Source organism: Polypterus senegalus, chromosome 6, assembly GCF_016835505.1.
Source record: "Polypterus senegalus isolate Bchr_013 chromosome 6, ASM1683550v1, whole genome shotgun sequence".
NCBI lineage: Eukaryota > Metazoa > Chordata > Cladistia > Polypteriformes > Polypteridae > Polypterus > Polypterus senegalus.
In genome coordinates, this window is record NC_053159.1 from 39,974,434 (window position 1) to 39,997,362 (window position 22,929).

The 22,929-nt window shown below is 36.8% G+C and overlaps 1 protein-coding gene across 1 annotated transcript in view; it reads right to left on the minus strand.

Annotated features, from left to right (window-relative positions):
- Nucleotides 1-3,263: 3,263 nt before the first annotated feature.
- Nucleotides 3,264-22,929, minus strand: part of cavin2a (caveolae associated protein 2a) — an 81,857-nt gene continuing 62,191 nt past the window's right edge. Inside the window, exon 2 of the mRNA XM_039755898.1 lies at nucleotides 3,264-9,821. Within this exon, the coding sequence (XP_039611832.1) occupies nucleotides 9,039-9,821 (783 nt within the window). The 3' untranslated portion in view covers nucleotides 3,264-9,038. The remainder of the gene's footprint in view (nucleotides 9,822-22,929) is intronic.

Consider the following 22,929-nt stretch of genomic DNA (forward strand, 5'->3'; position numbering starts at 1 on the left):
TTCTAATTTTGCATAATTCTACTTTGATAGCACAGAATTTTACTAAAACATACTGTTGGTGATTAGCTAATTTGGTAACATTTACATTAAGTGTCCATAATTACACTGTAACTACTATGTAATCACCTGTATGAGTACAGTGTAAGTACAAGTTATTACTCTGTACTTACTGTGTAATACAAAGTAACGCTATAGTTAATTACTCAGTTGTCATTGTTATTCCACAGTTTATATAATTATAATTATAATTTATCACTGATCCGAAAAAAAAGTGTACTTACATAGTTACATTGTATCTGTACTTTCAAAATGTAATAAAAACATCAGGGTATGTAACTACAACTATGTAACAGATGTTCCATGGTCTGGGCAATTATAATGGAGAATTGTAGTGATAACTGCATAGGTTTTTGATGATATTTCAAGATCTTTTTTAAATGGTGATAACACCTTTGCAAAATGGTTAATGAGCCATTCCAAGCATCACCGGGCACAAGGCAGGAAACAGCCCAGGATGGGGAGCCATCCCATTGCAAGGCCCACTGACAAACATACCAGCACTCACACTCTCACACATGTGGCCACGTAACCCAACCTGCATGTACCTGGGATGTGGCAGTAAAACCCATGAAGAAGACATAGGGAGACATAGGTAGAACATACAAATTTTACACACATATCTCCAGACAGAATTCCATCTCAGGATAATGGATCCGTGAGGCAAAAGTCTTAACCATTTAGCAAAGGTGTTTTCACCATTTAAAACAGATCTTGAAATATCATCGAAAACCTATCACTGCAATTCTCCATTACAATTCCCCAGACCATGGAACATCAGTTACATAGTTTTAGTTACATACCCTGATGTTTTTATTACATTTTGAAAGTACAGATACAATGTAACTATGTAAGTACACTTTTTTTTGGATCAGTGATAAATTGTTACATTGTAATTATATAAACTGTGGAATAACAATGACAACTGAGTAATTCACTATAGTGTTACTTTGTATTATGCAGTAAGTACGAAGTAATAACTTGTAGTTACACTGTACTTATATAGGTAATTACATAGTAGTTACAGTGTAATTATGGAAACTTAATGTAAAGTGTTACCGCTAATTCTTCCAAGACTGTGACAATTCAGTTCTCTGCGAGACTGACGACTGATGAAGTGATGTCTTTGCATGGCAGAAGTGGCTAATGTCTTTCTTTTTTTTCCTTTTTTGGCTTAATATTTTTCATATTCCACCATTAATTCTGCTTTTGGTTTTGTGTGGTATGCTTTTTGTTTATTTAATATGGTGTTTATGAATTATTTTTCAGTTTTTTATTATTTTAAGTGCCTGTGTCTTAGTGTTCTTTGTGGTCTGTCCTGCTTAATATATGCGGAGCCTAAAGAGGCGGAGCCACCTAATTAGGCAGCTGGAGTGCTGGCCACCTCATCAGAATTTAAGATGTAGCTGAAGAAGGTGAACAGCTTCAGCATTAGCTTTGTGAGTTTGCTTCCTGTTTGTGGTCTTTGCTCCTTTTTAATGTTGGATTTACAGGATTTGACTCCTGCTTTGAATGTAACACATTGCAAGTAAATTTGTTCATGGCTCTAAAGTAAAATTGTTTTTTTTTTAAATATCTTAATTAAATGCATCCTGTTGTTGAAGAAAATGTTAGTGACTGTTTCAAAACATGTCACACAAAGGACATGTATTAAATATGGATCAGTACAGCAGGGGACATTAGACAATACCTTTCCTACTGTATTTTTGTTAATGTCTTGGTATTTATATGCTTCTGTCACACATAATATTTTTTTGTTAAAAAAAATTCAGTGTTTTTGGATCGGTTTTCCACGGTAGACGTAACACTAAAGAGGATGTGTCTTCAATTGTCAGAGTTGTAAAGACACATCACAGAGTGAGACACCCTGCTTATACATCACTTCTGTCCAAATGTTGCAATGAGTAAAACGTTCAGAGCTGGTCGACTAATAAATTGGGCTACTTGCCTGTTCTCTTGGTAACTTCTTATGTTCTTAAATCATGTCTTCTGAGCTGAAAAGCAACACACATTGAAATTTAAGTTTTATTTTCATATGTTTTAGGCAAAAGTAAACTCTCTGTGTAAGCATTTGTCAATTTATTTATTTTTTTTATTTCAATTTCATTCTCCCATGTTTGTGTAATGGCTTATATTACAGTGGAACAATTCAAATGGACTGACTGAGCTAGACCTCATTTACATTACAACTCTAAGCACAACTGTAACAGGTTTGACTAAGGCCACCAGCAACACATCTGTGAGTGGCAAATGTCACCTCTGTGCTACATCTCAAGCAATGAGCTACTGGGCCAAATTCTTCCCATACATGTCCAGAGGATTCTGAAACCCAAAACTCAGAACTTCAGGTTTTCATTTTGCTCCTGGAACCCAACGAATGCTACTGCCTTTTATCTGCTTTGTGCTTTTAGTGACTAAAGGGTGTCAAAGAAACAAAATTAGTTGTACGCAATAAGGTGAGCAGGGGGGACATCATAGCAAAAAAAAAAAAAAATGTCTGAACAAATTGTGCAAAACAGTTTGACATTCTGTATGTTGGCTTGAGAAACTGGACACTCACTGAAAGGGGACATTGTCATTGTGTGTGACTGTCAACAGCCATTTGAGATCTCAAAGGTAAGAATGACAATCAGTTCAGCAGATCTCATGCATCATCCACCAATACGTTGTGCTCTTTGTTTTCTCCATTAACTATAGAGGTTGACAATGCAAAATTATTCAAAACAAAATTATAAGTGAATGAAAATAATGCAAAACAATTCAAACTATAATAGACAGATAAACTACAAAGAGTCATGCAGAGGGATGGTCTAAATTGGATTACACACTTTTGCTTGTTTATTTTTTTATTAATGTAGTGGAGTTGGATTTCTTCTCCATTCTTTTAAATTCTTGTTATTCTATGAATTTTACACTCCCTACATTAAAGTGCAATTCTATTTACTTTGTTTGAGTTACATTCCTGTGCCAGAATGAACAAATCAATAAGAGAATGTCTCTGTTGCTCACAGGACCTTTATATACCATTTATAAATGACATACTTCAAATGTTCTGCATTCTTTCAGATATGAGAAAAAAAAAGTTCAAAGCTGAGTTCATTTTTTTCTTGTTTCATATGTGGCCCATTAGTGAGACAGTAGGGAATGTGGGTATTGCGCTTTAATTTTTCCGAAGAGTTTGAAAAATACAGGACACCACAAGGGAATTGGTCAGTGTTACATGAAATTATTTATTTATAATGTTTCAACATTAAAATATGGATTTTAATAAGCAGGGTGAAGACTTTCATACATCTCTTATACAGTAAATGTGTGTTATAAACAAGAGCGACAAGTTGTTTGGAGACAGCAAAAGACATTCATTTCAAACACAGTAAAATAAAACAACGAGAAAGAGCAAAGAAAAACAAATCTTCAAAAATACATTTTTACGTCAATATTCCATTCTATTTTCTTGGAATATTCTCTTAGAAATTAAGCACACTGATTTGAGTATATCAAATTACAGTGTACAGTATGTCTGACTCATCTGCAATCCAGAAGGGTCTCCAGTGGAGTCTTAACTTACAAGATCTGCAGAGTTTATTTTCCTGGGGCAATTTGGGACTTATGGTAAATGGAATGTGTACATAAGCAAAACCTATGATTATTATTATCTTTTTTATTAAAGAACACATCACAGCAGAGATTCAGCCAAAAGAATGATCTAAGGACAGCTCCTTAAACAGCACCCCACCTTTATGATATTATCTACAGTGGTCAAATAGGCATGCTGGTCATTTTCGGCTCTATGACACTGCGTCATAGTTTTATCCACCTTGATAAAAGGACAAGTGTCTTTGTATCTGTATGTCTATCAGGTTGCTATGTCTTGGTTATATGCCAATTGTTATGAGATTTGTAAAAACAGTGTTAATGTTTGTGATGTGCCATCTGTTTGAATAAAAAATGCATTGCATGCATGTTATTACTACACACACTACAAAATACATTCCAACAGATGGTGCAATGCAAGCATTGACACAGAATTTGCAGAAGTCTACATTGATTATTTCGATTTGAACTTGTCTTAGACAGGTAGCCCAGCTAGTACTGTACCTAAACTGACAGGAACACACATTTTAAATAGTTCATACTGTCTTCATTCTCTTCTTCAAGTCAGATCTTCAGGACTGCTGATCAGCTCTGACTGGGAAAAACACAATTTTGCCTGTTGAACTAAAGGAAAACTAGTCATTGGTGGGGCAGCAGGTTGATATTTCAACTTTGTTAATATCTATACACAGTATCTATCTATCTCACAGTTTAAGAAATGCACTACATAATAAACAGAGACATAGGCAGACAATAATGATAAAATTGCTATCTATTTGAATGACAGACAGACAAATGGCACTATATAACAGAAAGATACTGTAGATGGCTATGGATGAGCGTCTAAAACACAAGTACAGAACAAGACAAAGGCACTATATAATGGATAGATAGATGAGAAAGGTTACGCATATGAAGTAGACACTCCTCGACAGAAAGATAAATGGACAAAGAAAGGAACAATGTACTAAATGGATAATATAGACAGGCATAAAGGAGTTACTAATTAATTGATAGAGAAAGCTACTATATAATAATAGGCACAGGCACTATATAATATATAAGAAGGAATTATTGATAGAAAGACAGCTAAAGAAAGGCACTATAACATAGATAAATATATAGATACTAGCATTTACGTACAGATAGATAAGAGAGATGGACAGGTGGATATGTAAACTTTAAATTACACATGAAGTGAATATTATATCTTTTTTTCTTGAATTCAGCTTTTATACTCCATTACATAAGTGAAATTTATTTGTTAAAACTTTGTTGTTACATTAAAATAACAAAAGTGTGACAGTAATATAATTAGATAATAATAATCAAAACAGTATTACTAAAATAATTATATTAAGGACAGACAGAATGTACTGTATATTACTTGAATAAACTTCATTTTTCTTGGTGCCCACAGCAATATTTATGTTTTTATGCCTTCAGAACTTTTACAGTGTATTTGAATTAACATTACACAGTGTTACTACATAGGAACATATAACAATTTTTGTTAGTTAAAAACACACACATACTTAGGAATCTGCTGCCTAACCCAGACCTACTTTGTGCCCATCCAGGTGTCTGGGCAGCTATCGGGCAACAGCAGGCTGGCCATCTGAGGAGTGAAGCTCCTCTCGTGTTCTCAGTTTGACAGCTCACTCAATTGTGTTAGTCATGCAAGTCAATGACAAGCGATTTGTAAAAACATACCCAGCACAGGCAGTGCAGAGGCTCTCAAATCTTTTTTTTTTCTATTTCAAAGGTGAAGGATTTTTATTTTGGCTCATTTCTTTCTTGATGTTTTGGATAATATCTGTTGTAGAATGGAATGTAAGTCCAATGCCTACAAAATTTGCTAGTGATAGATTTAGAGTGACAGAACAAAGGTGGTAAATGTGAGTAGTATGTACTGAGCAGAAGGAACTGTTTAGTTTAACTCAAAACTCTCCTTGGTACTTTTATCCATGCTAAAACAATATGATGGTGGTTTACTTAAACATCTGGCATGAAAATGTATATTTTTAATAATATTTAAAACACCCACTCATTCATATAATGGACATAACAATAGGAATTACTGCCGCAATTAATCTGTTAAGCTGAGAATGGATGATAACAATTATACATTGAACTGTTCATTTTATTGCTCTCCAGTGTCATGGAGATTCATAGCCTGTCTTGGCAGCACTGGGTGAAAGGGAATAATGCATCCCAGACTGGGTAGGATCAATGTTGGGGCACACTCTTACATTCACAATGTTCAATTCTGAGTCGCCAGCTACACTAACATACACTTCAAGGTGAGGAAGTTAGAGAAGCAGAGGAAAGCTCATTGGAACTTCAAGCAGACAGATGACCAGGAGCCAAATCTGGGCCTGTGAGCGGAGAGACAGCAGCCACAAACCTGTTGATTTTCACATTATTAGAATTTGACGGATACACAAAGTGTACTTTTAGGAATGTTACTCAGATATTAAAGCTAAAGCAGACAGTGTGCTTCCTAGAAGAACATTTTCTCACAGCTACCTCTCTTAAGGTGGCACAATGGGTTTAGCTGCTGCTGCCTGGCTTCAAATCGTGGGCCCGGTTACTGGGTATCTGGAATTTTTTGATTCTCCTGCTGTTTTTGTGGGATTCTCCAGGGTGCCTTTGTTTTCTGCTCACAGAGGCATGCATTAGGGTAACTTGTGATTGCAAACTGGTGCAGCGTGAATGTGTGTGCCCTGAGATGTACTAGCACCATGTGTGAGTCTGGGCCTAGCCTTGTGCCCCTTGTGGCTGGGTGATGCTCCATTTCACTATGACCCTAAAGTGGACTGTGTAGTTTTGGGAATGTTGTTTTAAGACCATAGGAAAATTAGTTTGTCTAATTACGTACAGAAATGTTGTATGGTATAGCATTTTGGACTTGTGGATTTGAATAGTCCCTCTGAACCTGTGATAATAACCACAATTCAAGAATGAAATTAATTAAATTAAATTACATTATGTTCTTTTTGTTGGTACCATTATGTGCACGGGATTCTACAACATTGTACACAATTGAACACTTTAAAGATGCACATCACAATTCTAAGTAAGCCACATGCTGTTTACCTTGCACCAGTGGCTCTATGCAGTGTTCTGCATCTCCACTTTTAGCTCCCTGTTTTAGCGTAGCTGATAACCTAATAAAGAGCAGATTTTTTAATGTAAAATGTGATTTAATGGCCTGCGTTGTGCATACGTGATACAATCCTGTTCTTATTTTCATAACAGGAGTGGTGAACATTGTAACCACTTCACATTTTACAACTTGGACTTTTGCTTTAATTATATTACTAGCACAGCGAAATGCCAGTTTAGTAAAATGGGCACAAAGGTGCAATGGTAAGTCTTTCTGTTTCAATCAGGTCTTGAATTTAGGAGCCTCTGTTGACCTGATATGCCAGTCCTTACACCTGTTTTTCTTGGAGTGGTTCTTGTCTTTGTTTATTGGACATTAAATTCCTCTTGTGGACACTGGGCGACATTATGCCCAGTCACGGATGGACACCAGATGTTTTCCATATATATATATAGCGATATTTAAGTGATCTTTTCAATTTATCTGAGGAAACAAGCCTCTAAATGTCCATGACTGTGTTAATTCCATTTTTTGGCCAGACACTACACTCATGTACATCATGTATAGAACAGCACATGAATCATTTATCCATCTTCTCACTTATCATGCATTTCCATTATGGGGTCACAAGATGCCTGAGCCTTTTACTATAGTATCAGGGATGATATGCCATTCCACCATTAAGGCCATCCAGCACATACCAACTCATACTAAGCCAATTTAACACCTGAATCAAGGTGAGCAAAACCACAGCATCTCAGCATTGCAGCAGAGTGGGTGTTACAAAAGCAGAAGCAGGGCATCCAATCTCTGGCAAATAAAATTAAATAAGTGGTTTTCTTTTTATCTTACTGATTAATTTATCTTTCTTTTGTTTGATTTGAAGCTGCAGAACATATAACTAACTGAATTTCTTATTTCTTCTTGGTCTAAACGTTAACAGTCATTTCAAGCCAATATCTTCAAAGATTTACATGTGAAATGGACAAAATGACCCGCATATTAGAAGCACAGCTAGTGTGAGGTGACAGTTCAACTTTTTACTGAATTTTAAAAAGGAAGAATACTAATTAAGTTAATGGATGTTTACATGATTGAGTTTCCCGAATTTGAACAACAGATAGCTGATCAAGGAAACCTTCTGGGACACTGTTGAACAAAAATTTAGCCAGGAAATGAAAGATAAGACAGGAACTCCAAATGTTTCCTTTTTAGTATAGTCAAAAAGGGATGATATCTTGAGAAAGTGGATCTCTTTTGGACTGGCATGCTGTCCATGGATGTTTCTTGCCTTGTGTTCAGCACTGCCAGGATACCCCTCAGAACCCTGAAGAGATTTTGGGAATATTACATTATGATACATGGCTGTAATCTGAAGCATACAACAGAAAGGGCTGATTTCTTCATGGCACAAATTAAATGTTTACTTGTACCAGTCTCCATCTATTAGTTTTAATTCAGTATTGGCAATGAAGGAGTGAATAGGATGAAAAAGCAGTAAATATTCTACTTTCGATCAGTAAACTTCTGGAGATTGCTTAGTGCGTGGTCAAATACTTTGTGCAACCATCCATTCCTTTTCTGAATGTGCATCTCACTTTCTTCAATTTAGGCTTTTGCATGTACCATCTAGAATCAAACACCTGGACAGGGCAACAGTACACCACAGTCCAAATTCATACAGATATAGTTACACTCACTCATACGAGATCAGTTTTAGATGTAGCAATTAAACTAAGACACACAACTTTGAATGTGGGAAGAAACCAGAAGAAACCATATGTGAGAAAAAAATAGCTGGAACTGAGTACAAATACAAAGTTAGTATGACACAATTTTTAGACTGAACTTAACATAAAATAATATTCTAAACCTGTGTAATCCAATACAGGGTTGGGGGAACCATAGCCTGCACCTGCAGCATTGGGCAAAAGGCAGGAAAACCGCACCCAGGAGAGCAGAGACCCACTCCAGGGCTAGATTATTTAAATAGGAAGAAAACTGAAATGTTTCTAATAATATTTTTCAGTAAAAATAAGTTGACACCTAAATTTGTGAATAGCCAGATACATGCTGTCTATTGGTGGAATGTAAAAAGAACAATTTACACTATTGGAACATTTGATAAGTACAGGCTATAATGGTAAAAACATGAGGTGGCTCATTAGAGAACAGGGTTTTGTAATAATTAAACGGAATATTGGCTTGATGATACTCATGGAAGTCATGAACCCTACAACAAATATTGTCCATGTGAAGATTACAATGCAGTGTGCCCTTAAGAATCATCCTGCACAGTAAGCTCAGTTAAGTGAGCTTGCTCAGTGGACTCTTCCGCCTCCAACTCTCCAATTCTAAGTGTAGATGATAGGGAGTACTTCACATCTTCATCATCATCCTCTCTAATGGCAAGCTCTGTCTCCAGATCAGCACCTTCCACACCATTTTCATCTGGCTGGATTTCCTTCTTAAGAGAATCACTCTCTGCCTTTACCTCTTGCATTGCAGCAGAGAGCTCGGCATGGACTTCTGTGAAGCTTGCATTCTCTCCAGGACTCCTAATAGGCTCCAGCTCAATGGAGGCTACAGCTGTAGGAGACTCCTTGCCAGTTGCAGGTGCCTCACCTTCTCTGACCTTCTTCACATTGAAAGTGAGAGGCGCCACCTTAAAGGAGGAACTCTTGGAACTGCTGGTCTTCTGGTGATTTGGGGTGAAACTCTTCTTTATCTTTTCTCTCTTTTCAGGAGACACAATCTTGGTGCTGATCTTGTTCATCTTCTTCTCAATGTTCTGCCGTGAGAACGCCTTCTTCAGGCTGTCTACTTTCTTCAGGCTAGATCTCTTGATTTTCTCTGCTCTAGATTTCTCAATCTTTTCAGCATGGATGTCTTCATCATCCTCGTCTGGAGCAATCTCTTCATCTGAAGACAGATTAATGGTCTGCATGGTTTCCTCCTGAGACTTATTCTGGTCCAGAGGCTGTTCCTCTTCTCCTTCTACGTCTCGAGGGTATGGGACTGGATCTTTAATGAAAGCACTGGGTGGGATTTCATTTTCATCCTAAAAGGATAAAGAAAAACATTAATTAAACATGAGGCATATGCATGTAATTCAAAATATTTGGGCAAATACATTAAAAATATGAATTTAATAACAAAATGAAAAGATTATTACTTTCTTCCAAAAAATGTATTTGGAACGAACAGAAGGTTTCTCCAGGGTGGGTACCTTTGACAATTTCAATTCAGCTAGTTCTGTGATTGATTTGGTTTCTCACTGTTACTTGATCTGTGAAGAACAGGTATACTTTACTTTCTCACAGCTCCTGAGACCGGGGTTCAAATCAATTTGTGGAATGTATACATGTCATTTCTATCCATGTGCCTTCTCCGTGTTTGACCAAAGATTCTTGAGCCTGATTATGGGAATAAGATGGCCAAGAACAATCAGTAACAAGGATCTGAAAGAAAAGGCTGGTCAAATGAAGCTGAGTGAAATAGGCATATCAAGAATGACAAGATGGGCAGAACATGTATTCCACAAGGACGACTCAACGAAAGCAAGTAGAGTGGAAAGATGGCTTCCAGTAGGAAGGAGAAGAGCAGGAAGGCCAAGAAAGAGAGTGAAAGATATAGTGATAGAGGAAGCAAGAGACAGAGGAACAAGAGGAAGAAACTTGGAAGAAGCGGCACATGATAGACATAAGTCTTGGAAACTTTATAACAGGTAGGAATTAAATGTTGAAGATGATGGAAGCATGACTCACTAACTTCTTCAGATATTCCAGTTTTTTATGTGTAAATGATAACTATAAATTGGCCCTGTTTGGACAAGTGCAAGTGTGTTACATGAGAAATTCAACTCTAAATTGGCTTGAATGAAATCTAAATTGGCACTATATGAGTGTGTCTGTGACTAACTGTACCCTAAAATTGACTGATGTCCTGCGGCTTCCTCCCTTATGCCCAATGTTGTCATGATACGCTTTTTCTACTTGCATTTCCATGATCGAAAAAGTGACATCAGATAATGGATGGATTTTACTTCCTTTTCACCAGCCTGAAGTCATACAAAACATTTGAACAAGAGTGATAAGATGAAAATCAATTTATCCATTTTTACAGTCACGGTAACTTAATGGTAAAATAAAGCTGGGACCTATTATGGCCATAATCAGAACAAGATGGAACTGTCACTCCATCACAAGGCAAAATGACTAACCTAAAACCAATCTCTGGAGAATTCTCATGTGAGCATTGGGAGAATATGAAAACCCACACAGCTTAAAATCAAACAAGGGTCCAAGCTGTGAGCTGGCACTAGTACCCATTATAGGACTTTTCCACATAGGAGCAATCTTGTGCCTCTTTATTGTATTAGGTCATCAACCAGAGGGTGTTATAACCTAAAGCCCCTGATGATGCAGATTTTAAAGAAACCTTAATTAGCTGATTCTTTGTCTTCTTTCAGTCTACAGCAAAAAAGATGATGTGGTTCAATGTCATTAAAATATTTGAAGGATGTGTTTCCTAAACAGTGCATTTTTGATTGCATCCTGAAAACACTCTTTTGTGCAGTGTTTCCTTTCTTGATTATACTGAAATAGTGGCATATCCGAATAGACAAGAAGACAAAGGTGCAAATGCCCCTGCATGCTAAATAGGAGCAGAGCATTCAGCGGCCTTCCCCAAATGTGTGTTTTATTAGCAGGCTACATTTTGAAACACTAAAGCAAATCAAACAAAATGAAGGGAAAAATCTTAACACACAGGATAAGAAAAATGTATCAACCTCATACACACACACTGAATAAATTCCAATAAAATGAGAGCAGACCATAAGTTAATGGCATCAAGACAGGAACTGGAAAGTAACAGCATGTCTATTTTTGCTGGGTGTCTGGTGGAAATAAAAACCAACAATCATAATGGACTTAGTCCAGAGTGAGATTGAAAACTCTGATTTATTCTTTGACATTGAGTGTCAGTAAGTACTCAGTAAGAAAAATAAACAAGATTGATTCTTACACTGAAATCCTCTGACTCAGTGTTTTATCAGTATCATTGAATGGATGGATAATAAAACTGTTAAGCTTAACAAAGAAAAAACAGAAATTTTAATTAATGGCAGCTAACAAAAAATTGAGGACTTTTGAAATAAACTTGGCCATCCGGTTTTACAAATAAGGCTTTAGAGTATTACAATGCACTTCTAACAAGTTCATCACAACAACCCCAAATCCGAAAAAAGTTGGGATGGTATGGAAAATGCAAAAAAAAAAAAAAAGTACAGTTTACTTTGACTTTTATTTCAATGCAGACGGAATGAACCCAATATATTTCATGTTTTGTCTGGTCAACTTCGCTTTATTTGTTAATATACATCTATTTTTGCATTTCAGGCCTGCATCACTAGCATCACTACACTGGCTGCTTGTGTCATTTAACATTGATATTAATCTCCTTTAAATTGTATACAAAGCTCTAAACAATCTAGCACCTTTCTATATTTTGGAGTACTTGTCCTCCTACATTCCTAATCATAATCTTAGATCTTCTAACACTGGCTTGCACAGTTGGGGATTAATAAAGTATATCACATAAAAATCAAAATACTCCAAAAGCGAGACATAAAACAACTGATGAGGCAGTTCTCTGTACCTCTGAATCCAAAATATGAAATGCTTTACCTGTTAGTGATACACCACATACATTCTAATTCAACACTTCAAAAAACTACTAAAAAGCCATTTCACTGATCCAGCTCAGCTTTGGCTTAGTCACTTAAGAAACTACTTACCTCAGCAGCATTTCGTCATACTGAGGGTAGAAGGAAGCTGAATCTTTTCTATAAACTACAGTTCTGTTTGCTGTTTTGCAAGCTGGTCACTAATCACTTTTTCTGGTGTTTGCTATCCACCACTATCCCCTGTGCTAAATAAGCTGCAGCTACCTGCAATGCTGGGAAGATGAAGGGAGCTCGACAAGAGTATCCTGTTAATAGTGGCACATTCATGGACTGTAGATCGCCTAGGTGTGGTTGGGCAGTCTTTTTGCCTTGGAACCCCAAAGGTCTATTTTCTTCAACATCCCACCAAATGGACCTTTTATTTTTCTGTACTCACTGGCCATCTGACCACAACTTTTGCTATTAGCAGGACATTATTTTATATTTACTATCATATTTTACTTTCATTTGCAACTCTGTTTAGCCATTAATATTGCACAGCATTTTGAGCTACTTTCATGTATGAAAATGTGCTATATAAATTAATGTAGCTGCTGACAAAGAAACCAACTTTTATTTGATACAGTGCCTTTAGTGCCACTAACTTAAGATACTTTAGAGACATCAAAATGAATTTCTTACATGTGTTTTTAACAAAAGGAGCTCAACACAAGGAATCAAAAGCAGAGACTAAACTGGCCACCTTTAAGTTTAAAGGTTTATTGCAATCACTCATCATATAGTGAACGTGATGGCATGCCTTGCAGTGTTGGGGAATGTTACTTTTAAAAGTAACTTAGTTACAATGTTTACTACTTATAAAAAAGAGTATTTACATATATTATTTTCTCATTTATTATAACATATAAGGCATTACAAAAAGTGCATTACTGTTGCGCTACTTGTTCTTTTTTTGTATGAAAAACTACACATTTTACTAGCCAGCATTTGTTATTAAACGCTAAGCCCATATATAAACCTTCACAAATCTGACCGGAACCATAAACAAACCTTCAAGTGCTGTGGACATCCATCCCCAAAGTTAGCTACCGAAGATTTGCAGTATGAATACTTTCCTCTACGCCAGAAGATCAGACTGTTTAAATGCACTGATAGCGAATAGCTGGATTAAAACTAAACTGAAACTTTATTAATAATATTTATTTTATCCCAAGCTCTTCCCATCCCTTACTAAAATCTAATTAATAAACAGCAAATTAAAACATGTTCAGAAGACAGTCCAACTCTACAGAATTTGATTACATCTAGCCTGAAGAAAGGGCCTGAGTTGCCTCGAAAGCGTGCATATTGTAATCTTTTTAGTTAGCTAATAAACAGTGTCATTTTGCTTGACTTCTCACTAAAGTTTACAGAAAAATGGAAAATGGGTCAGGAAAGCAGGTAGATAGTGTGAAATTGGTACTGTTTCTGACAAATAAAACTGCACGAAATTTACATCACTTCAGGTGTGTGTGATCCTATCTCTAGTTGCCCCAATACAATGGAGGACTCAGTTCAAAGTTCTCTATTTTCCCATCTGGTTCTTAAGCCCTTTAAAGGTCTTCAAGGACTTCTGAGAGTGCCAAAACCTGTGCCCATAACATCTTGTTAGCATTCATTGCAATGAAAATCTGCCCTGGAAGAATTAGGTGCAAAGCAAAAACTTAGCTCTTTCAACTTATTCATCAATTTCTATTTTGGTGGCTTCCCAAGAACAAGATCAGTCAAACAAATTCTGGCTTACACTGAAAGCTCCAAAGAGTATTTAACCTCTTCTGACAGTTCAGCCTCTCCCTCTGATAGGCTTGTGCTAATGACCACAACCGATCACATCACAATAAGCTACAGTACTGCCGTTCTACTGTGAGCAAGACTGTTGTTGAAATTCTGCACTAATGATGCTATTTGATTGCAGAAGAGCTCGCCCATGAGCAAGATAGCTAGCTCCAAGACATTCTTGTGAATTTACTATAGAAGTTGTGAGCTTTAAGACTTAGACAGAACAAACCTCAGCAAGAGACACACAGACAGATTTACTTGAAAATGTGAGATACAATAGATTGCAAATGTTTTTTGTAATATGAATCCTACTGTAATATCAATAAATATGTTTTTGAATTTGCATTAGAAATTTCTGGCAGTGTGAAAAAAGGGACAACATGTTTAGCAAGAGCAGTGCATTACAATTTATATTTTCGATGATCCCACCTGTTTGGGGGATTTATATGAAGTAAGCAGCACCAAAAGGTCATTTGAGTTTTGTAATTAATAGATTCTTTAATATAAAGAAGGTTAAGGAATCCAATCAGCTAATGAAAGCTAAAAGGATACATTCACAAAAATGACTGGTTGCAGTATAATGATAAAAAAGAGCGTGTACAGTATATGTAAATTAATCATCACTCACCAAGTGAAGATAAATAAGAAGTAGAACATTTAGAGATGTTAAAGTTTTTATATTTCTGTCTATGAAGATGAAACAAAAAGATGTCAGATTTGATAAGACTGATGGGCTTGGAGAGCATAAAGAAATCAGGAAATATTTAGTTGAAATCCTAAACATTAAAGCAATAGTCTGCCCAGCAGCCATATATATCTCTCTGAAAGAGTTACCCACAAGAAGGTGGAAAGAAAGACAGAGAAATCAGTTGGTTTTCAGTCAGAACAAACATGATGCACACATTTATCATTGACATGATGTCCAAGTAATATACAGAGACATTTTGTAAAAAGAAGGTGCTTGAAGAAATGGGAAACAAATAATGAAAACAGTAAAAAATGTAATTGCATAGAGGTAGGAACCAGGTCATTTACTGTGTGGAGCTCATCTATACTGCATCTATCCATAGGAGCTTTTCTCTAAGGTATGGATGACGAAGAAATGAAAAAAAAGACCAAAAAATATGATTGATGGACACGCCCGTGGAATATTCTAAGATGCAACTCCAGGAACTGAAATGATTACTTGACTAAATAGCAAATGCAAAGGAAGCCTGTTTGTTCTGGATGGGTCTGAATATCCACAGGTGTGCTCACATTAGATATCCAATAACATTTACTCATTCTGGTAAGTGTTGGGTGTCACAATACAGTTTGTAAAAGCTGAGTTCCCACTACTACTAAGTCATAAGAAAACACTATCCAGTTTCAAAAACAAACAGAACCAAGGATAATGGTCTTCATAAATAAATAAAGTTTGGAGTTCCAAACATTTAAAGTGAATAAAAGAGGATATTTTAGGATGTCTTTAACTTTCCTTATTCATTCTACAGAGTCTTTTACTTTTTGGGTAAATTGTGTACAAGAAAATACGGACCATATGAGATGAAGCCAAAAATTTTGCCTCATACTTTCCAGTGGTTGTTGGAGTCATTCCAGAGTTGAAATAACAGCTTGGAACTGCTCTGCAGCCTGGGCAAAGAGTTCAGCCTGGAATGTGAAATATGCACATCGGGATTAAAAGCGTAGTCATAAAGATTAGCAGCTTTCTAACAAGGGTGGGTTGCCTCTCCCATTGCTCAGATAACAGCCCTGGATAGTACAGCTATGTGGTGAATTCTGAAGGTGATCTGTCTTTTACAATCATACATTCTATCAAAGGTTGCCCTTGCAAGTCCTTACTGTTGATGTGGAGGAAATATTTAAAATGTGTGAATAACCCTAAGAAGAAAACAGCGGTAAAGAATATGTCCTGAACAGGGTCATTTTTGGCTGTCAGATATATGTTTCAAGAATTTTAACATATGATTAATGGACATTTTGTTTACTAGATAATAATCTTTACTCAATATTTAAATTCTGAATGAATGAATGTTTTATTCAGGATGAGTTAACAAAGGTCAGTTGTATAAATAAACTAGAATGACTTTTTTAAATGATCCACTGGAAAAAGTGAGATGCCTTGTTTGCTCAAGCCGATATTTTTTTTGACAAAGCTGCCTGAGCAAGAACAAAAGCAGGGAGCCGCCCAGTCTGAAACAATCGAACATTCAGCAGTGCTGTAGGTTAATGCAGCAGCTGAAGCAGCATAATAGTTTCCACTCTTTAATGAACCCATTCCTTATCTTCAACTAAAGGGATTTCCTTCAAATTCTCTTCTGCTTGAAACAAACATCTAGTGGAAATGAGAAAAATCAGTGGCATCCGTTTCGTGGAGCAGCAAAGAAGATCACGGGGAAAATTACAGCTGGATGACAAATATGCAAAATCTGTTCTAAAAACTAAGTATGGTCTGTTCTGTTCACAGACTCGTCTCTCATGCTGCATTTTGCCTATATGCGATTTGCATGTCTAGCAAGACTGCATAGCAGGTGGTGCATCTCATAATGTTGCAGTCCAGGTTCAGCACATTTCTAGCTATCTCACCAACACCTATTCTAGTTTGCATGCTCGTTTAGCGTTCGTCTGGATCACTAAAGCAAAATGTCTGCCCTTCTTCAAGGAAGACAGGATATTTAGATCAATTGGCTTGTGACTAACAACATTAAAGATTTATTTTAAAATATCTTTTATTTCTAAATGCGATGTTGTTGTTAGTTTTATGTACTTTATTTGACAGAGGTCATAGGTAAAAGTGCAAACTTTGAAATTAGAATTTTAAGAAGAACAAAGACTGATTGATTGGGCAAACTTTCTTATAGTGAGTAAAACCAGAAATTGTAATCAAGTAAACCAAGCATTAACACAAGAAGGCCTAACCTAGGTAATGCAATATTATCTTTTTGGTCAGTCTTTCCTTTATTAATTATTTAATATATATTAGTTTCTGCTATGCTTTGCTCTTAAGTAACTAAGTATTTAACATGTTAACAGATTATACATGCATAGTGACCACATTGCAATGGAAAATTGTTCAGAGAAACATAAAAGAATACAAAAACAAAAGTAAAATATAGACACAGAATATGTTTTAATGGAAATAAGCTGCAAAAAATTCCCAAAAAAAACATAAAGTACATTTACCCTAATACAATATATCTTTCCAGTTGAAGTAGGCACTTCAACTTCAACATAAATGAAGTCATACATTTCATGAGTTAGGCAGTAAGATGCCCTGGTGGGCTAATAGGACCACCAACTAGAGCTCCAGCATAGTTATTGTGCAGAGTTTAGTCCATTCGTCAGTGAAAAATAATACACTGGAAAACTTCAAGAAATCCTCATGGAGGCAGGCAGCGAAAAAAGGTCTGTAAAGTTATCATTTAACTTAAAAATATAAATAGTAGACAGGCAACCTGGGGCTGGCCAGTGCCTTTAAGAACATTAGAATATCAGAACATTAGAAAAATTGTAATGGGAAAAGGTAATTTAGCCCAATAAGCTTGTCCATTCTATTCACCTAGATTGTCCAAAATAACATCATGTGAAGACTTGAAGGTACTTAGACTGTCACTCTCCAAAACATTATTTGGGAATTTATTCCATGTGTCTATGGTTCTTTGCATAAAGCAAAACTTTGTAACATTTTTGTGAAATCTGCTCTTAACAAATTTCTAACCATGTCCCTGTGGTCTTGTTGCAGAATTCATTTTAAAGTAATAACTGGATTCTACTCAGCTAATTGCTTAAACTGCAAAGGTTCAGCTCTTCTCTAGTATTTCTCTAGCACTGCTACTGTATGTCACAGTACTCCAGGTGTGGTGTATAACTTAAGTAGGAGTGCTCGGAGCTGTTAAGTGGAGCTCTAGCCAGTTTGACTCAAGAATTCTTTGGGGCTCTTCTGACCTCAGAAGAGTTCCAGAAGCTTTTTTCCCATAAGGACTTTCATGAAAGGATCAAAAGGCTCTTCCAGACCCTAGCAAAGGCAGCTTGGAGTTAAGCAAATCAGTAGAGACAAAAGCTCTCATGGTGGGAGAAAGAGAGGCCAAGACCAAGAGTGTTTGGGAAAGAAGTGAGCATGAAAACAATAAAAGGTAGGAAAGTGGGCCAGCCACCCTACTAGGGAGATAAAAGGACTTACTGTTTTGTCAGGTCCATAGGCACAGATACAATATTTACTCTGCCCTTTTCTGTGTTTATTAGCCTGCTTCAGTTTGTCTTCTTTTTGTCTTTTCACTATTTTAAATCCTATTTCTGGTCACTTTTGCATATTTTGGTTTGGTGCCCCTTTCATCTGCTCTCTTTTACCAACAAAGTTAATGGCTGACAATGGGCTCATTCCCTGTACTTTGTACTGGAATGTTCAATTTTTCCTTGTGCCATGTTTAAGAGAGCACTCACGATATTAGACCTTATATAAATCATATAAATGCATTTCGGAAAACATGAAGGTTTTAATAAAATATACAGATTTTTCTTTAGGTTTATGATTTCTTACTTTAGGAAAAAGAAAAAAAAGGTCTGTCATGCTAATGAGGTTCATTATGAGCCTGTAATAAAGATACTATAGTACGTTACACTGCCTAAAGTCTTTTTTTGTGTTTGCTTAATACATTTACACAGCTGCATTTCAGTTTTACACTTTGCTGCATTATTTATCGTATTTAATGCCAGGTGAGTTAAAATACAGTCATATCATCAGCAAATAAAAATACTGCTTACAAAGTACAAATACTGAAAGTATTTACATTCCCTAAATTATTTAAACATTTTTTTAAATGCCTGGTGTATAGGTTTACACTTTCAGTGCTTTTTTGTTTAAATTTTGAATATATTTACATTTCAGGAATTTTTTTTAATTCATCAGCAAGAAATTCCCAAAATACAACCCAAGGCCAGTAACTGGGGATGTGTCAGCTGCAACTGCTTCACAGAATGGCAGAACAATGAGAGGTCATACTGCTTCTGCTGCTGCTCACTACAAACCTGTCCTTTCCACTTCGCTGCATGTTCTGCAAATGTCCACTTGTACAAGATAACTGCCCATCAAGAATCTTATATATATATATATATATATATATAGTGCATCTGGAAGGTATTCACAGTGCATCACTTTTTCCACATTTTGTTATGTTACAGCCTTATTCCAAAATGGATTAAATTAATTTTTTTCCTCAGAATTCTACACGCAGCACCCCATAATGACAATGTAAAAAAGTTTACTTGAGATTTTTGCTATTTTATTAAAAATAAAAAATTGAGAAATCAAATGTACATAAGTATTCACAGCCTTTGCCATGAAGCTCAAAATTGAGCTCAGGTGCATCCTGTTTCCCCTGATCATCCTTGAGATGTTTCTGCAGCTTAATTGTCCACCTGTGGTAAATTCAGCTGATTGGACATAATTTGGAAAGGCACACAACGGTCTATATAAGGTCCCATAGTTGACAGATCATGTCAGAGCACAAACCAAGCATGAAGTCAAAGGAATTGTCTGTAGACCTCCGAGACAGGATTGTCTCGAGGCACAAATCTGGGGAAGGTTGCAGAAAAATTTCTGCTGCATTGAAGGTCCCAATGAGCACAGTGGTCTCCATCATCCGTAAGTGGTAGAAGTTCAATACCACCAGGACTCTTCCTAGAGCTGGCTGGCCATCTAAACTGAGCAATCGGGGAAAAGGGCCTTAGTCAGGGAGGTGACCAAGAACCCGATGGTCACTCTGTCAGAGCTCCAGAGGTCCTCTATGGAGAGAGGAGAACCTTCCAGAAGGACAACCATCTCTGCAGCAATCCACCAATCAGGCCTGTATGGTAGAGTGGCCAGACGGAAGCCACTCCTTAGTAAAAGGCACATGGCAGCCCTCCTGGAGTTTGCCAAAAGGCACCTGAAGGACTCTCAGACCATGAGAAACAAAATTCTCTGGCCTGATGAGACAAAGATTGAACTCTTTGGTGTGAATGGCAGGCGTCACGTTTGGAGGAAACCAGGCACTGCTCATCACCAGGCCAATACCATCCCTACAGTGAAGCATGGTGGTGGCAGTATCATGCTGTGGGGATGTTTTTCAGCGGCAGGAACTGGGAGACTAGTTAGGATAAAGGGAAAGATGACTGCAGCAATGTACAGAGACATCCTGGATGAAAACCTGCTCCAGAGCGCTCTTGACCTCAGACTGGGCTGACGGTTCATCTTTCAGCAGAACAACAACCCTAAGCACACAGCCAAGATATCAAAGGAGTGGCTTCAGGACAACTCTGTGAATGTCCTTGACTGGCCCAGCCAGAGCCCAGACTTGAATCCGATTAAACATAAAGAGATCTTAAAATGGCTGTGCACCAACGCTTCCCATCCAACCTGATGGAGTTTGAGAGGTGCTGCAAAGAGGAATGGGCAAAACTGGCCAAGGATAGGTGTGACAAGCTTGTGGCATCATATTCAAAAAGACTTGCGGCTGTAATTGCTGCCAAAGGTGCATCGACAAAGTACTGAGCAAAGGTTGTGAATACTTATGTACATGTGCTTTCTCAGTTTTTTTATTTTTAATAAATTTGCAAAAACTTCAAGCATACTTTTTTTCACATTGTCATTATGGGGTGTTGTGTGTAGAAGTCTGAGGAAAAAATGAATTTAATCCATTTTGGAATAAGGCTGTAACATAACAAAATGTGGAAAAAGTGATGCGCTGTGAATATTTTCCGGATGCATTTTATCATTATCTTTACATCTAGTCTTATAAATGTATGACAAAACAAGTTAAATGATTTCACCTCATCTGATCAGTAATGATATGTCTCTTTCAAAGCATGCATGAATCTGTTTCTGAACTAACTCCGTAATGGGATAAAAATGGCATTAATGAGAGCCTGTGTGTGTGTGTGTGTGTGTGTTGCCTTTTTTTTAAATAACAACTACAATTTCTGCAATCACATGCCGAAAGACAGTTACATGCTGTTCTGTATCATCACCACTGTGAGCCATTTCCATATGAAGTTTTACTCACGATTTTCTCACAGAAGTCATGTCTTCTGAACTGATTCATCTCCTTGCAGTCATGTATGAGTATGGTACCCATGCTGCTACCAATACCATAAAAAAGCTAATACGGTAATATTATGTTTATGGAACTTAATTACCAAACTTTCAAACAATCAAATACACTATGATACAGTGTCTATATACATACAGCAGGTAAACATTATAATATGCATATTTCCAAAACCATACAGTCCAAAGGAAAAGTCCTGTAGCTTCATACTTCATATTTGATTATACTTCCATGGTGAGAGTTGTCATAGAATCCAGGCCAGGCCACCAACAACCATCCATAGCTCCTCATTCCAGATACTCCAAAGCCACCCAAAAGCTAAAATCCCTCTAATGTATCCTAGGTATGCTGGCTGGGTCTTCTCTCAAAAACCATTGCTGGTATACATCCTGCATGAGACATCCAGATGGTATCCAAACTGCATGTCCAGACTACATCAGTCGGGTGCTCTCAGTCTATGGAAGTAGTGGTTCTATTCCAAAGTCCCCAGGTATTGTCAAACATTATGAAGGTGACTGAGCCCATCAACTCCGCACAGGAAAGTAATTTCTGCCACTTCATTGTGTTATTCATTGTGTTATTCTTTTGGGCACTGCCTGGAGCTTGTGATCATTGGTGTGGATGAGATTGCAGACTAATATGAGCAGTAAATCAAAGCTTTTTTTAAACACCTTTCTTCTGCTTCTCCAATGCAGTCCTATGTAACATCCACAAACTTGTCCCTGCTGCATCAATTCATTGGTTAATTTGTTCATCAGCTTTAGCCTTACTCATGAATAATGATTACCAAAACTGTGAGTACTGTTTTGCATACAGTTTTGCAAAAGTGATGCTAAAATTTATTTCACAAGCAATTTCACAATTGCAAAACTCGCAAAAAGAATTTTTTAGGAAGAAAGCTCTTTAAGGCCTTGGTTGCAAAGCAAACCAGTAATATCTGTTATTGTATATTCTATAGCTCTCAATCACAATGCTGTGGAGAAGCACATCACATTTTTTAAACAGTGGCACAATGCACATTTTTGCAAAAAAATACACTAAAGTGTAACATTGTGTAATTTAATATGTTTTCTACAAAGAAAATGTACTACATGGGTATCCCATCCTTTTCTGTTTCTTGATCCCTCCAAGGGCAGTACAGGAAAGTACCAAGCATCATTTCTGTTTCTACCACTTGTTTAGGATTGTGATCGCTAAAATTATCATCATAATTGGCAATGTGGGTATTGTACTACCAGGACAACCACAATAAACATCTTATGTCACACGAAAATGTCTACACAAGTTTCTCAGATTAGTTTTTTTATTTAAACACTAAATAACAAGGAGATTCATTTGGAACTAGTGCATGAAAATGCTCCTAGACAAAAACTTAACAGCATTATTCCAGTGTCAATGATATGAATTTCACTGGTCAGTAAATACCACAGCCTTTTTGAGTTTTTTACAAAGCAAAACTCTACTTTTTAATACAAAGTCAATTTTGCAAACATCACTTGCTCATCACTACTCACAAACCTGAACCTTTCTGCTTTGGATGGTTGTCAACTCTGTGTTTGCTGGGAGTAAACCATGCT